The sequence below is a fragment of the Argiope bruennichi genome, chromosome 3 (genome assembly GCF_947563725.1).
Source record: "Argiope bruennichi chromosome 3, qqArgBrue1.1, whole genome shotgun sequence".
Classification (NCBI taxonomy): Eukaryota; Metazoa; Arthropoda; class Arachnida; order Araneae; family Araneidae; genus Argiope; species Argiope bruennichi.
In genome coordinates, this window is record NC_079153.1 from 86,692,419 (window position 1) to 86,708,863 (window position 16,445).

The 16,445-nt window shown below is 27.0% G+C and overlaps 1 protein-coding gene across 1 annotated transcript in view; it reads left to right on the forward strand.

Annotated features, from left to right (window-relative positions):
* The first annotated feature begins 410 nt into the window (after positions 1-410).
* The window catches only part of LOC129963892 (tyrosine kinase receptor Cad96Ca-like), a 64,279-nt gene continuing 48,244 nt past the window's right edge, over positions 411-16,445 (forward strand). The window contains exon 1 of the mRNA XM_056078480.1: positions 411-828. Within this exon, the coding sequence (XP_055934455.1) occupies positions 765-828 (64 nt within the window). The 5' untranslated portion in view covers positions 411-764. The remainder of the gene's footprint in view (positions 829-16,445) is intronic.

Here is a 16,445-nt window from a genome sequence, read left to right on the forward strand (position 1 = left end):
TTGTTATCCAAGTTGTTTGTTATTAGAAATTATTTTTTCATAATTCTTAATCAGAAGTTCTTTTGTAGCCCTTATAAGCAGTAAATGTAAGCCTTTTTAACCAGTAACTTGTCAACACTTTTTTTTTTACTGATTTCTTTTAAAGTAGGAAATACAAATGAATAAATCAAATCAAAGAACCTTAAAATGGCTAAATGTCAAAGTAATCATTAGCTTAAAACAAAGGCATGAAAGCATATAAACTACCAAACAAATTGTAAAATATTTCAGCTACAGAGAAAACAAATATTTATTCTGTGTACTGCACGCGTCTAACCGGCAAAGTAAAAAAAGTTCAATTCTGAAGCTTTTTATTTGTTTTTCCAACATTGTTTACTTTTCGAATCACCTTTTTGGGGGAACGATTTGGCGACGAAAAGTTGGTCCGGCCCAGCAACCCTGTTCCTGTGCAAGAACTTCATCGAGGCATCCGATTCAAAATACCTGTGGATCTCTCCCAACAAGGATCGTTCTTACAGCCTTTTCTACGTTGTGTTCAATTACCCAAACACAAACATTGAATGTCTAACCATTGGAGACGGTTAGACTTTTCAACAGAAAGCTAACTAATAACTGGATTTGAAAAAAGAATAAGATCTTAAGCAGCTATGACGTGAATTATGCGTTTAAATCTCTGAAGAGCGCGAAAGAAAAGGAATGTGGACATTTAATTGAATCCAATGGGGTCTCAGTGACCTCAATCAAGCTTCCATACAGGAGTAACGATGTGTTCGAAGATATGCCGGCATTTCCATCTCATCATCTTAATTTGTCATTACATCTATCAAGGTAAGGTTTCGAAGTTTAATCTATGGAATATTTGTTTATTTATGACTTATCTTTAAAACAATCCACGAGGAACTAGATGGATTGTTGTTGAATGACTAATGAGTGCATTGATTATTTGTTAACGACTGTTTGTTTATATTCAGCGGTTTTAAAACACTTAAGGCAAAGGAAGTAAAATTTCTTTTTTTTATTAATTAATTAAGGATATGTAGTTGTTATTTTTGAATAATTGTTTATTTATGCATCATGCTTTTAAAACTATTGGAGCAAATAGAATTAATGGTGCTTATCATTTAATTAAAAAACATCATTTATTTACGAGCAGTTACATTATTTATTATTTCATGTAAATTCTTTTTCAGCAATATATTGAAATAAAATGATTTAATCAGTAAAAATCTTTTTATTTTCAGTGATTTTGTTGTACTTAGTATATCAAAAATTTTAATTATACTTTAATAGATAATGTACTACTGCGAATTTTGAAAATTTGAGTAAGAAATTCGTATTGAGATAATGCTCATTTACGAATTTCTTACTCAAGTTTTCAAAATTCGTAAATGGGCGTTTTCTCAATCCCATCATGTTAGCTAATAAATTTACTCCACTGAAATTGTTCTGAAGTTCTTCACCTGTTGCTCGTCATGGGAGAAGTAAATACAGAAAGGGTAGAACAAAGTTATTTTCGTTTGTTTAAGTGCATCTTATTCAGTTTTATTTTCAAAAATTAACAAAAATTAAAGCTTTTTCAATTAATAATTCTTTTATGTAGCCAAGGAAGAATTAGGCAAACAACAACAAGATGAATTCACTATTAATTAAAATGTAGACTTTCATGTTTTTATTTTATTTAATGTTTACTTAAAAGACTTTGTGTATTTTATCGGTAGTATTGCAAACAAGTAATCAATAAATCATTTAGATGGATTTATTTATTTTTCATATCAAGTCGTTCTATTCTCTTTCCTCTTCCCCTTTTCCTTTTCTTTTTTGTGCTATTCTTTAAGAAGATATTTGCAATCTCTTTAATTATTTTAATCAAATTTACTTCATATTTTTATTCGCTGTTTTTAGTTTATTTTCCCCCTTAATATTATGTCTTAATAAGGTTGTTGATAATGGATCCATATTTTGAGTATAAAAAAAATAAGATATATTTTTCAAGAATGTTTTTATTATTTTAATTTTAAATGTATATTATTGTTTTAAAAAATAATTTTAACTATTGCTCATAGCAAGAAAAAGGCTTTTTATCAACAATTTTTATAATATTTTCTAATACACTTCAATCTTTTAGATTCCATGGAATGCTTTTATGTTTATTGAAGAATTTCATTAAATGCTACTTAGTTTATTAAATTAAATTGTATAATTGCTTTTATATAATAGTATAGTACTAAAAGATAAAAATTATTTCATTTTTCTTTTGAATTTGATCACAAGTTTTTAAATTAATAAAATGAATTGAGCTTGGAATCAAAATTATAATTCTTAATTCGTAAATTTTAAGTTGAAAATTAAGTGGGATCGCAAGAACATTTTGCAAAATTTCCACGTAAAGAGTGGTGATAAACTCATCTTGATTTAGAATATTTCAATAAAATGTATTGGATAATTATTTTAACATAATGTACTTCCATTTGATATTATTATTTCCAATACTGTTCAGCATGATAAACTTTTTCGGATGAAAATCACAATTCTATTAATCTCACCATCTAAAATGATTTAAAAAAGGAAAAAAAAGGTGTTGGGTAGAGAGAACCGTTACGAACCTTTACTTACCTTGAAATCTCTAATTTATTATAAAAATTACAAAAAAGCTTCGATTTAAGTCGAGATTTACCTGAGTGCATTTATGCGACAAATTTTTTTTTAAAAAAAGGGAACAATTTTCTCTGAATAAGCAACCGCAGATATTCCAGTTACTTTATTGTATAAAAACTAAACGTAAAATTGCACTAAAGTTACAGTGAATTATTCGATTTATATTCATATGCTATTATATCTCAAATTTGTTACATTTTCTAAGATTTTTTTTACAATTTTCCTATCAAGATTCACTTCCATAACTTGATGTTAAAAGAATTAATGAGTGTAAATTTGCCTGCGTTTTTAATACCGGTATTTAAAATAAAACAGCATACCAGTAACTTATCAAAGATTATTTGAACCATAAATATAAAATAAGAATTCAGAATAGTATATATTTTGTATTCTTGTGTACAATGACAAAAGAATGTGGAAATAAATTGTTCACAGAATACAAATAATATAAAGAAAATTCAACAATTTTACAACAAATTGCAAGTAATATCATCACATGGTACAATAAAAAAAATATATAAAACGTATATTAAAAATATGATTTAATTTTCAACAGGTTTAAAAAATAAGAACGTTGAAAGCATAATTAATCAATATTTTTGATTCCTAATTCTTATGATTCAATTTAAGCATAAAATAATCCCGCAGTTAAAAAAAAAAAAAAGGTTTTTACCAAACTCCACACTTTTTAGTTTAAAAATTATTTAAGAATTTAAATTATTTGAGTGTATTTCTCTCTTTCAATTTTCTTTTCATAAAGTTTAGCTTTTCTAGTGATTTTAATTAATATTTATTACTTATTTATTATCCTGTCGGGACGGATTTTCATTTTGATCATTGCTTCTGTCCCTGCGACTGCAAACCGATGAGTATATTTCAGACCCATTTAGACGCATTATAATGTGGAAAATTATTGATAAAGGCAGAGTAAAATTACTACACAGCTTATTCCCAGAAGAAAAGATACTCACTGTTGAAAATAATTTGTAGAATTACCATTAGCAGTTTGAAGCTAAAATTCATAACTTACAGAAAACTAGTTTATCCCGGTATTGCAATCCTTAAAAAATATCGCGAAATATTTTAAATCCTTATATGAATTTTTTTTATTAATATTATTACTGTATTCCATATTTAAAAGTATTTAATAAAAACGAGTTATCAATTTAATTAAAGAATAATAATCAGGTGGCAGCTAATAATTAGGCAACAGCTAAAATTTAGATAGTCTGCTTTATATCTACTAAAGTCAATGTGCAATTTCTTAGGACGTCAGTTTTTTTTAAAAACATTAAGCAATTTTTTATACACATTTTTTTAATATTTAAAATGTAGCGAATTTTTACTAGGAAGTTAGAGCCGCTGAATTGGGGGGCGGGGGGGGCAGACAGACTAATTATAATGATGCTACTAATTTAACAGTCAAATAAATAAATTTGTAAAAAATACAAATTCTGTGTATTATAAAAAATTATGAAAATTTTATTAATATCTTAACAATCTATCAATATTAACAAGTTTAGGCTATGTTCCGATCTGTTTTATTATGTTCGCTTAGCTATAATATGTATAAACACCTAACATCTACTTAAAAAGTATTAACATAGATGGGTCATAATAAATAAATAAAAAATCCACTTTCAAGTTACTAATATTAAAAATAACATAAACTAAATAATTAATCTTTTATTAAATTGAAAATGTGTCGAAACGTGAAACTAAACTCACCATCGTTTTCAAGTAAAATTATTAAAAGATAGGACTTTATAATGTGCATTGTTTATTGCTTCAAAATGCCTGAATCTACCATTTATAGTTATTCAATCCATGGTCATTACAATTATTTAATTTTAACAATAATTTTCATCTTAACATATTGTAGACTCATTTTAAATTAATTAACACCTTTTTTGCAATAGTATATAATTACTCTCTCACAAAACTTTATCTTAAAAAAAAACGGTCGTCTTTGCAATAAAAAAAAAATCCCACTACTCGTTAATGTTTCCGTAACAATAAACAACCCATTTATTCTGCATTATTTGCCATCTAATTCATCAATGATGAAGTCGCAGGCTAAATCTATTAGCCGTTTCCAACGTAGATTCAGGGCACAGTCTTCTCACAAATGATGCAAAACAGGATCTACCGTGAGCACGTTAATGGTAGCACATTACTCTTAGTGGCGCCAATCTAGGTGGATGGGAAAAAAAAAAAAAAAAAAAGAACGCCCATAAGCAAATAAAAAGAATAGCCATGCTAAATATTCTTTGAACTTGACAATTTTGTTTGTAGTTTATCAGCATTACCGCGAAGATAGGTAGGAAATATTTATTTCGGCGAAATCGGAAGATTTAAATGGAAATGTCTGCAATCATTCAGGGGATTTTGAGGGAATTACGAAATTCTTTTCTTTTCTGTTTAGAACGATAGAATATTTTGAGCTTCTAACATTGGAAGGGATTAAAGGTTAATATCGCATCCCTATCAATTAAAAAAAAAAGATTTAAGTATCTTGTTATTGCAGGCTCTTAAACTCTTTGCCACAGGTAAAAGTAAATCCTTTTCGATTGTGAAAAAAAGTTACACGATTAAGTTTTTGAACGAATAATTTTATCTATACTCTAAATATAATATAAATTTATATATAAAAAATTGTGCAAACTCAAGAATTTATTGAATGTAAATTGAAAATGCAAACATAGAAAATTCATTATAACAGTGAATATTCGATTATTCGTCCCTCTACTAACCGAGTGAATACCAGAAATTGATTTTTTTTTTTATTACTAAAGGCAACTAATTTTTAGAAAATCTCTCAAAGTTGGCATTAGAAAAGATTTCATGATACGATGGCTTGTAAAAAGTCATTAAAACAAACAAAAGATACTATGAACGCGTTGGTAAGTTGCACGCCGTTAAGCAACAGTTCATTTGAAAACGTCTTTAAAGAATGATTAGGAAAATGGAGGTGAAATAACAAAAGTCATAAACATTCCCAAATCTACGTATCAGTAATAGATCTCATATACCTTGTTAAAATGCTAATACGTGGTAGTATTTGCAGCCTAGATTTTATAATTTGAAATAAATAGTTTTGGAAAACCCTTGCCGAAAGAAAAGAAGACACGATTTGACGTTTAATTTTTTCAAACCTAGTTTTCGATAATCCGAGGGGATTACGATACTAGTTAGAACATAAGAATTTATTTGGAAAAAATTAATCTGACGATACTATTAAAGTCATTTTCTTTGATTAGGTTTAATTAATGATATTAAGATTACATTGTATTTTTTTATTGTTTATACAAAAAATGTACACTTTATGGTTTGGTTATATTAACGTCCCGTTTGAAGCAATACTAGTGCTATTTTGGGACGGACCTTGTAATTTTGAACCACGGTCAGATGACGAGGACGACACCTGAGCTGGCACCCCCCTCTCCACACCTGCGAGAGGACGTTTGTTCATTACGGATTTAATGTGCAACAGACCTCCTAACACGACGGTTCTTCGGTGGAATCGGGTCTCGAACCTGAAACCCTCCGGTCCCGCAGCCGAGACTTTACCACCAGGCCACCACGGCCATGCACACTTATTGTAAATATATGTAAAAAAATGCAAAAGAAAAAAAATTGTAATTTAATTTTTAGTTAAAATTAACGAATTATGGAATATTAATTCTGTGGTTAATATTTATTTACTAAAAATATTTCTAGCGAAAAAAATTTATAAATAAGCGATTTTATAAATTAATCATCAAATTATTCAAAACTAACTAATAAAATATAAAAGTAACCGAGACGTAAATATGAAGGTTTTTAGAATATTGGGTTTAAAATCTAGTTGATGCACATGATTCTTATATAGTTAAGGAATTAATAATAGATACGTTGAGGATACAAATATACTTATTTTTCGAAGTATACAAAATTATTTCGAGTATTTGAAATTGTTGCAATTAATTTCCATTTAAAACAGTAAGAATTTTAATGAACTTTATTTATATTTAATTTGATAATCAATAAAATCATACTCTTTTGATACAAAATGCAAACATTATATATATATATATATATATATATATATATGTTTATTTATGATTTTTACATATTTATATGCGCATTGATTAAACAATATGTAGATTAATGTCCCGGGATAAGTACATTAATCTAATATTGTGTATTAGTCTGCATATATTACGTTAATCTACATATTGTACATTAGTCTGCATATAGTACGCTAATCTACCTATTGTACATTAGTCCATATTACATTATCGACATATTGGACATTAGTCTACTATAACTACACCGTTAATTATTATTGTACTAACTAATGTTATAGGAAAGATTACACAAGAGACTAAAAATAATTGTTAGGCGCTTGTTGGGCATCTGATTTGATTTTTTTTGGTAAGAATAACTGAATGATTTGTAACAAAAAAAAAAATTGATAACTTGAGAAGTCCGTGTCATAAGATGTGCCCTTATGAAATATTAATTTCAACTGGAAATTTTCATATCGGTCGAAATCGGTTCAAATCGATTTTATAATAGTAAAATGAAAAACAAGTCCCCCCCCCACTGTCCATTTTTATTCTTACTGTTCTAGTTTTTTACTTTTTTTAAATTAGTTTTACTGAAGATTTCAGATAAAAATTAAGAGGGCGAGTTCTAGTTGGAGATGTAAAGCTGCAGACGATGTTGGGAGGGTTGGGATTAAGAAAAGGCCAAAGAAGGTTTACATTAAATTCAACTTCCGGTTGTACAAACCTTATCTTTCTCTCAGTTATCAAATAATAATACATAATTATGTCACATAAGAATGTCATTTGTTAAAATTTTCGAATCTTTACAATCGCTTAAAAAAATCCAGTTATTTTCCAGCTGCTGAGGTGCATGTAGGATAACGTATTTAATTCTTAATATAAAAAACATACAATGGTCTTCCAAAGCAAAATTTGCTATTTCTTAGCATTTTTTTTTTTTTTTTTTTTTTTTTTAGTTTTCCTACTAACTAGCCGCTTTTAGCAACCAGATAATTGATGTTTTGGACTGTTAAATGATTAATATAAAAAATTGAGTTCTTTAAAAGTTTATTTTGTTGTTTGAATGATCGTAAAAGATGAATTAATTGAATCAATTTATTGCAAAAATAAAGTGTGCATATTGCAAATTAAAAGAAGTGAAAACTATACAATGAAACTAAAAGTACGTGAATGAAAATTTTGATGAATGAGTTTGAATTCCATCATAACATTTTAAAACATTTTTGCAGACTGTGTATCCGATCAAATTAAAAAAATATTAAAATTCAGGAAAAAATTAAACAGAAATTGAATTTTTAACATAAAAGAATAATTTTCTAAATCTTGAGATAATACACTGACCATTTTTCTAAAATAATTGCTCTGGAACGCATTCATATCAATTTCCGTAAGCCAATCATAGCGATTTCTTAGATGACATCAGTTGAATCTATTTTTTCGATCGATTCAACTTTCTATTTGAAGCCTTAATTAATAATAAACCTAATCTTAATTTTTTTACAGCTTCTTTCCCTTGATTGTATGAAATTTTTGATGACATGGCGAATCTTGTTCAGAACATTTCTAATAAAATTTTAAAATTCTATTAATTAACTAAATGAAACGGTCAGCTCAGTTTGAAATTCGTACGATGGTTTATTTTATATCTGTTGCCATTCGACAACAAGAAATAAGTGTGATTTTTGTGAAATGTTAGCGTTTTTTATTTATGCATTTTGCTGTAATATTATAATACAACAAAAGCTGTCTGCATGATTGATTAACTGTTTTTCTTGTAAATGTTTTCACGAGAAACGTTTAATAAAATATTTTAAAACTTCAAATTATTCCACGGGTATTAAAATTCATAATTCGAATCTGGAATTGTTTGATTTTTTCTTAAACGCTTTGCAAAGATTAGCGCAATAATAATGCATCAGATCTTCAATATAAAAAAAAAAAAAAATCATAAATGAAAAATTTTCTTAATATATACTTATACAACAAAGGATAAAAATTTCAGTATGGGCTAAAAATATAATAGACATAGAATATTTAAAAATACGGATATATTTGTTTACCTTGAGAAATTGCCCAAAATAAAATACTCTTAAATGTTTGGACAGCAATCTACATTAGAAATTAAAAAATGTTTTTATAGAGCAAACGAATTAAAATATCGAAATGTTCTTTTTTCCTTATGATTTCTGGTAATCTCTTTCGTAATAAAAAATAAAATTTAAAAAAAAATCACAGAAACCTGCGATTTTTAAAAATCTATTTTCGACGACCATTGTATCCTTAATTACTTTTTCTCTTTATTTTGCCCTTTTTATTTTATTATGTGTTTAGAATTGCTTCCTTCGTCATTTCGCTCATTTTTTTCCCATTTAAACTGCGATTACAAATATGGTTTATTTATTCCAATCCTTTAACTTTTTTCGTTTACCTTGTGAAAAAAAAAATAACAAAATTTGTCGAAGTGACAAATCGTTGAAAATTTTCCACAAAATACTTTTCTTTGTTTACATCTAAATTGGTATAATTAAGAGGAAAAAAAATTAAATAAAAATGGTTAAACTCTTTGTTCAAACCATTGTAGTATAATAAATTTTTAGGCTTAATTCGTTTATTATTATTTTATTTAGAAGTTTAATTATACATCACTGCTTTGTATTTGATAACCAAAAGATATTCCATTTGTAATTATCTAAATCTTTTGAAATTTCTTCTCGTGTCTTCATTTCATTGGGGTTTCTCATAGTCTTCTTTTAGTATCTACTTTTCGTACAACAATGAACGAATTAAAGAATATGCATAGCTTCACATGGTAGCGAAATGGACTACCACACGGATGTTGCACAAGTGACCAAGAAAAATCACATAGAGTAATTATTACATACAAAAACAAAACTTTGAGCTTTCTTATGAATATTATCCAGAATTTTTCTTCCCACTAGGTCATTACAAGGAAATTATTGCCATTTCTTATCAATGAAATTGTTCTTTTCTTATGCAGTCGACGCAACTTATTGCAATGCTGCTAAGACGTTTTAGCATTTCAAGTCGATACAATATTCTTGTATTTTATGAGAAACATCTTATTTGTAAAATAAATAAACATCTTCTAAGAATGTTTCAATGAACATAAGTATTATTACAACTCAAAAACATGCTCGATATTTTCTTATGCATAGATAATGGTTTTATTTTATCAATATCAGCTTGAATTCGATAAGAAATTCATATTTCTAGAAAGAATGAAATGTTTTCTTCGAAAGAATTCTTTGCACTTCAAGTCTCTGAATTATATGAGAAAATCTTATTTGTAAAATATATATATATATAAACACCTACTACTAAGAATCTACTTCCTAGGAAAGAATGTTCCAAAGAATATAAATATTAATACGGCTTTAAAACATGCTCGATACGTTCTTATGTATATATGCATATATAATTGTTTTATTTTATCAATATCAGCTTAAACTCGATAAAAAACATCATAATTCTAGAAAGGATAAAATGCTTTTCTTAAAAGAATTCTTCGCATTTCAAATCTATGTTATTTTTATGTTCTTATAAATAATATTTATGTTCTTATCTTTATAAACATCATTTTTTTTTATCTTACTGAAACGATAAACAATCAGCATATTTTTCTGCTACTCTATTTTATCAACTTTTTCGGAGCTATATCAGATTAGTATTTGAGTAAAATGATAACAATCATCAGCTGACCGCGTCGTCCTAGTTTTTGGAATATTTTAGCATCATTTGCAAAGCTGCTGATGCCTTGACGGTCTTTAAACTTGGTGTCTTAACGATAATTCTATGTTTGATTCTAATGTTCCTGAAAACGACTTAAAGCTCCAAAAAGTAGTTCATTCCGATACGAAAGCTATGTTAACTCTTGTTTAAACAGGGCACTAAATCTGCTAGCAACTAAAGCATGACCGCATGAAGAAAGAACGGATTACCCCATTCTTCGCAGAAGATTGTTCTGCTGTTTTGATGCGAGAGAAGATTTCCATTCGGGCGAAACGAATGCTGCTTTTTTGTATGTTGGATGCTAAAATTACTCGTGCATGGATTAGACAGAAAAAAAAATGAAATAAGTCATGCGATACAACATAAAAGGAATGGAATCCGATGTGTTTTGTCTAAATGTTCTAAGAAACAAAGCTAAACTCGAAAAATGCTAAAAAAAATTCTTGAGAATCGTATTATTTACAAGGAAAAAATAATTGGCAAAAGCGGTGAGGAATGTATTCTAATAGAATATGGAAACATGTTTTTTATTAAAATACATCCGAAACCAGTTTTGTTTCTTTTAAGTTGCCGCACCAGCTATTGCAGAAATTTATTATACCGTCCGAAATTGCATTGTATACCTTATTACTGTACGATGGAATTTAATTGGGTAAATGCTCTTTATGGTGAAAATTAAAACAATTTCCTTTTTAAAAATCAATACTAGATAATTATATGAAGAATGTCTCCGCCCTCCCCCGTATATTTATACAATATGGTACGTTAAGTGGAGAAAAACGAGTACGCAGGTTGATTGATTATGACAAAAATTCTATTATCTATTGGATTGGAAATTGAAATTATTGAGATCTGTTATAGGATGAACACTCCTACCACACCCGCCATTTATCTGAGTATCGAATTTTTGATTTCATAAGATGCGATTTTGTATGGGTTTTTTTTTTATAAACAAAACAAAAAAATCTGTGAATTTCATAGTTAAGACAAATTTTTAATATTTTTTATACAAGGTCTATTTTTTTTCAATGGCACAAATTGTGTTGTAATTACCAAAACCTTTGACTTCGATATTAGAATAAACTTTACTTTTAAATCTTCATAAAACTAATATATATATATATATATATATATATATATATATATATATATACAGTAGACTCCCGATTATCCGCGGGCGGGTTATCCGCGCCTGCCGCACAAAGTTTTTTTTTTTTTTTGACTGATTTTTTCAAAAAGGTGCAGTTTTACAGTTATGCTTTTGTAATTACATAATACATTACAGTATTAAAACTGTACATATGTATTAATTTTTCTGTGTATCCTTGACAGCTCTCGTAAATACAAAACACTTTTCTGTTTTCATTAACAAAATGCAATTTAGGTTAGTTTTGAGTGATATACTAAAATATTAAGCGTTAGTTAAACATCCCGCTGTTTATTTTACGTTTTATTGTACATAAAACGATTTTTCAAAGTTGGAATGACTGCTTTCTTTTTTGCTATACCCGTTTTTAGCTTTTTTCGGATTATCCGCGATTTTTGTTATCCGCGGCGGCCGCGCCACCCAATTCCGCGGATAATCGGGAGTGTACTGTATATATATATATATATATATATATACTATGTTTAAATACTATGCTTTTCAATCTGTGTACAAAAACCGGAATGTAGTATAAATGGATATATTATAGAAAGTTTAAAATATTGTATATTAAGATTATATCCAACATCCATTTTTTTTTTGTTTTTTTGATTATTAAAGTAAAAATTGTTTTTAACATTTTATCTTGAAACTGGAAAAGAAATAAAACAAGAAAAAAATGAACAAAAAGGAAAAACTTAGTGATTGCAAAAGCAATTTTTTTTTATCTGTATCTTTTTGCGATTTCGGCTTATAATTTATTGCGATCGGAGAATACAGTATTTTAAATCACTTTTTTAGATTTTTATCTTCAAGTCAATCTCGCATTTCTACATGGCTTATCAAAGTCCTTGTAGATAGCAAACGATAAAAGGATATAAAGTTAATAATAGTTGTTCAACTTCCTTTAGTCGTGATTAAACTGAAGGAAATTTTTAAGAGATTAATGTATTACTTGTGCCGAAATTTACGAAATAACATTTCCCTTGTAGCAATGAATTGACAGTTATAATTGGTTATTGCAGTTTACTAATGCGGCTTCAACTACTATTTTTCAAACAGAGTTCTCGAATTCACTAAAAGTATTTATGCAAAATATTTTATGTAAAATTTTCTTGACTTAAATACAAACTAAACTAAAATAAATTAATTGAAACAATAACGTATGTGAATACGTTCGGGATGAATTGTTTGAAAAATAGACGAAAATACCTATATTTTTGAATATTTGAATAAAAAAGATTGAAAAAATATTTGTAAAACCAAGATATAATAGTAAAGTGGTAATTTAGAAAAAACTGAAAAAAAGCCCTTTTTTAAAATCTAAAAAGTGGTATAAAGCAAAAATCTTCTGGTTTACAGGTTAATCAAATGATTTACCTAAAATTTTGCAATTAGCTTAAGAAATATATTATCTAGTTCTTAAAGTAAAAATAAGCTATATTTATACCCATGCTTTAAATACTGGAGTTCGGATGATAAACAACACGAAATTTTCCCTTTTTTTTCACACTGTAAAGCATTAAAACTACTATAAAATATTTCTGAATGAACAGATTGCATATTCTCTCGTTCTGAAAGAGCATATTGAAAAATAACTATACCAAATTTGTACAAAAAATATGCATTAGAATTTCATATATGAGGTTTTTCGTAAGAAATTCGGTCAAAGATTGAAGTTTAAGATAACAGCATCTTAAACAGCTGTTGCAAAATTCAGAGTAACGTCTCACAAAATAGACTTAGAAAAAAAAATCCAGCGGTTTTATAAAAAAAAACTGTTCAAACTTTAAAAATATTAAATAAAAAAAATCTTTATTTTGCAAAAAATCGACTTTTTAACCTAGTCACCTACCTAAATAAATACATTCTGCTAAAAAAATCCAGGAAATAGAATTTTTTTACTAAAAAGTTTTGCTGTCTACTGGACATTTCATGTTAATTTATTTCCACTTACTTTCTATTAAATGCGATGAAATGTTATACTACAAAATATCCCCCCCCGCGAAATGCTTTTTTAAACATAATGCAACAAAAACTGATAATTTGTTTTAAAAGTTGCTTATTTTTATTTTCCGCGATTCTCTAAATTTGAATTTTTTTTTTATGTGACTAGATCCGCATTTTTTTTAAAAAAAAGTGCAACTGAATTTTAAAGAAGAATTCAAGGATTATACCTATCAAGCCTTAATAAATTGTGATTTCGGATTAACCTTTATTATTATGTATGCTTGTACAGATACACTAATAGTCTGTAATTGTAAACATTACTTTTTTTTTCAAGTTTCAGTTTAACATAGAGCGGTTACTTCTCAGGAGACCCTGGATCAATTTAGATCATGTGCAAAAATGTCAAATGATTTTTGCCACTTTAGTTTTGGAATACTCGAAGTACAGAACAAGATAACGTGAATTTAGATATTAAATCATATGTGCTTTACATGTGTCACGTGGTTGTGAATTCTAGGGAATTGATTCCATTAGATTTCTGGATTAAAATGCATTTTGAAAGTAGTAAATGTTGGACAAAAAAAACCATGTTACATATAAATTAAAAGCTTATTAGCGAATTTGAGTTCAAAACTCAATTTTATATAGCATAAATTAATATTCCAATGTAGAATTATTCAGTAGTAGGAACCTGCAGATTAGAGTCAAAATTTTGCTCTAATCTGACAAATTTAGTTTATACAATTTTAGTGATAAAGCTTATATTGCTGTGTATTTGAAATGTCATGGTCACATAAACGCGAAGATATAAATCGACAAAGACCTAAGCAATTGACGAATTAGGTCAAAAAATTAGATTGAGATTGACAGATGTAATTAGAAAAAAAAATTATTTTTTAGAATTATCCAGCTCTAAATGGTAAAAACTGTGAGAATCATTTTATTTTTTCCAAAACTCCTTATTATTGTCTCTAGAAAAGTAATTCAAATTAGATTTCATCTATTTGCATTCATTTTGCTTCAATTCCTAAAATTAGTTTGAAATTAGAAACTGAAATATTATTTTCATACTCTAATTTCAATTTATTTTTAATCTAAACTTGTGATACTTGTTGGAGGATTTCGGTGAGTTGCGTTTCCTACCATTCATTTTCGTTTCCTTAATTTTAAATCTTATGGAATTAGAGGCAAAAATGGCTTTGGAAAATGAAATCCCCTTTTCCTTATATTACTGTCAAAAAGAATGTATCTTAGCCTCCCGGCTTGCTGACGAGAATATTTTTTAAATCCTCTTAACTATTTTGCTTCCTTTAAATTATAATTAGATGGTATTTGTAACTATTTATCATATAGATGCGAATAAAAGTCAATAGCCTGATTAAGAGGCTTACAGATCAAACACAATTTTTGTATCAATCTTGACGTCTTTGAATGATTGAATGTTAGTTTACAAGCTTCAGAATACATTAATCCATTGTATAAGTGATGCAGATATCAGGGCGATTAAGTGATTATTGGAGAAGCATTTCTTTTACGGAATATATCAAAATAATTTGATCGAGCAAATTATGATATTTCTTATCAACCGATAAACGATCATAAAAAATTAATTAACTGCATTTTGTACTAGGAATGCAAAAAGAAAACGATAATAAATTACAAGAATATTTAAAAAGATAAATACAAACGTTTTGAAAGAAATAGTTTAAGCTGCATTTTTTTATATGTTACACTTCTAAAAGTAAACGATTTTTTTTTCTTTGTAAATAAGGAGTATAATTTAATGTCTGCCTCGATATGCACTAATGATTTTCAATGTCATCTACCACAATAAATATAAATGCTTCGTTAAAACATCTTATATTTTTAATAGCTTTTTTTACAGAAAATAAATAAAAAAATTTATATTTTCGAAATAGAGAATTTTCTAATAAACATTCTTTTCTGAACAGCATTTGTAATTTAAGGATATTGAACACTATCAATAAAAAGTGGTTAATATTTTCAATGTCAACGCTTCTTATTTTAATTTTTATTGAAATAGCCCAATAATTATATATTATCAATTATATTTCCTTTAAAGGAATTGATAAATGGCTACGTATATTATTGAACTATTAATTTTTTCTTTTTAAAATAAACTCTAAATGAAAACACTATTTTTCTGAAATGTGAAAGACAGTTTAAGGATTTTTTTTCTTCTTTTGCTTCATAGATTTCATAATTCAAACATCTTTATAATTTAGAAAACAAACAAAAAAATTATTAAAAGTCTTATAATTTTCTCCTGATGTAAAAGAAAAATGAAAAAGGATTTTCTAAATACATTGTAGCTAAAAACAATTAAAAAGTATATTAATTTATTTCCATTCAAGATAAAAATTATAAAAAATATAGAATTTTTTATTACAGAAATTAAGCGATTTTAATCAGCATCATGCATATAAACAAATAAAAATATTATCGTTTTCACTTGAATTTTACTCAATAATTTTGATATTTCATTTTTATATATTTTTGTGTCTTGCTATGCCAAATTAAATTTTAGCCAAATGAAAACTCTATTTAAAGCGATGTGCTATAATATATTTCTATAAATTTGTAATAGAAATTAATATACCGTTTGTTAAATAGCTTTTTAAAAAATTATTTTATTTATCATTATTTTATTACTTATTTTTATTTTTTTCTGTGCGCGAAAACTGTTTCTAGAAATACTGGTTGAGAAAAGAAAAGAAAAGAACATTGAGAATTTTATCCAAATGATTAAAAATAGTTTGAGTTTAGCTCGAGTCTTTTATTAAAAAAAAAAAATGCATGTCCTATTATTTTCGATATGTTGTTCTGAAATTATATTAAAAACTATACGAAAAACAATATTGTGAGATTTGATT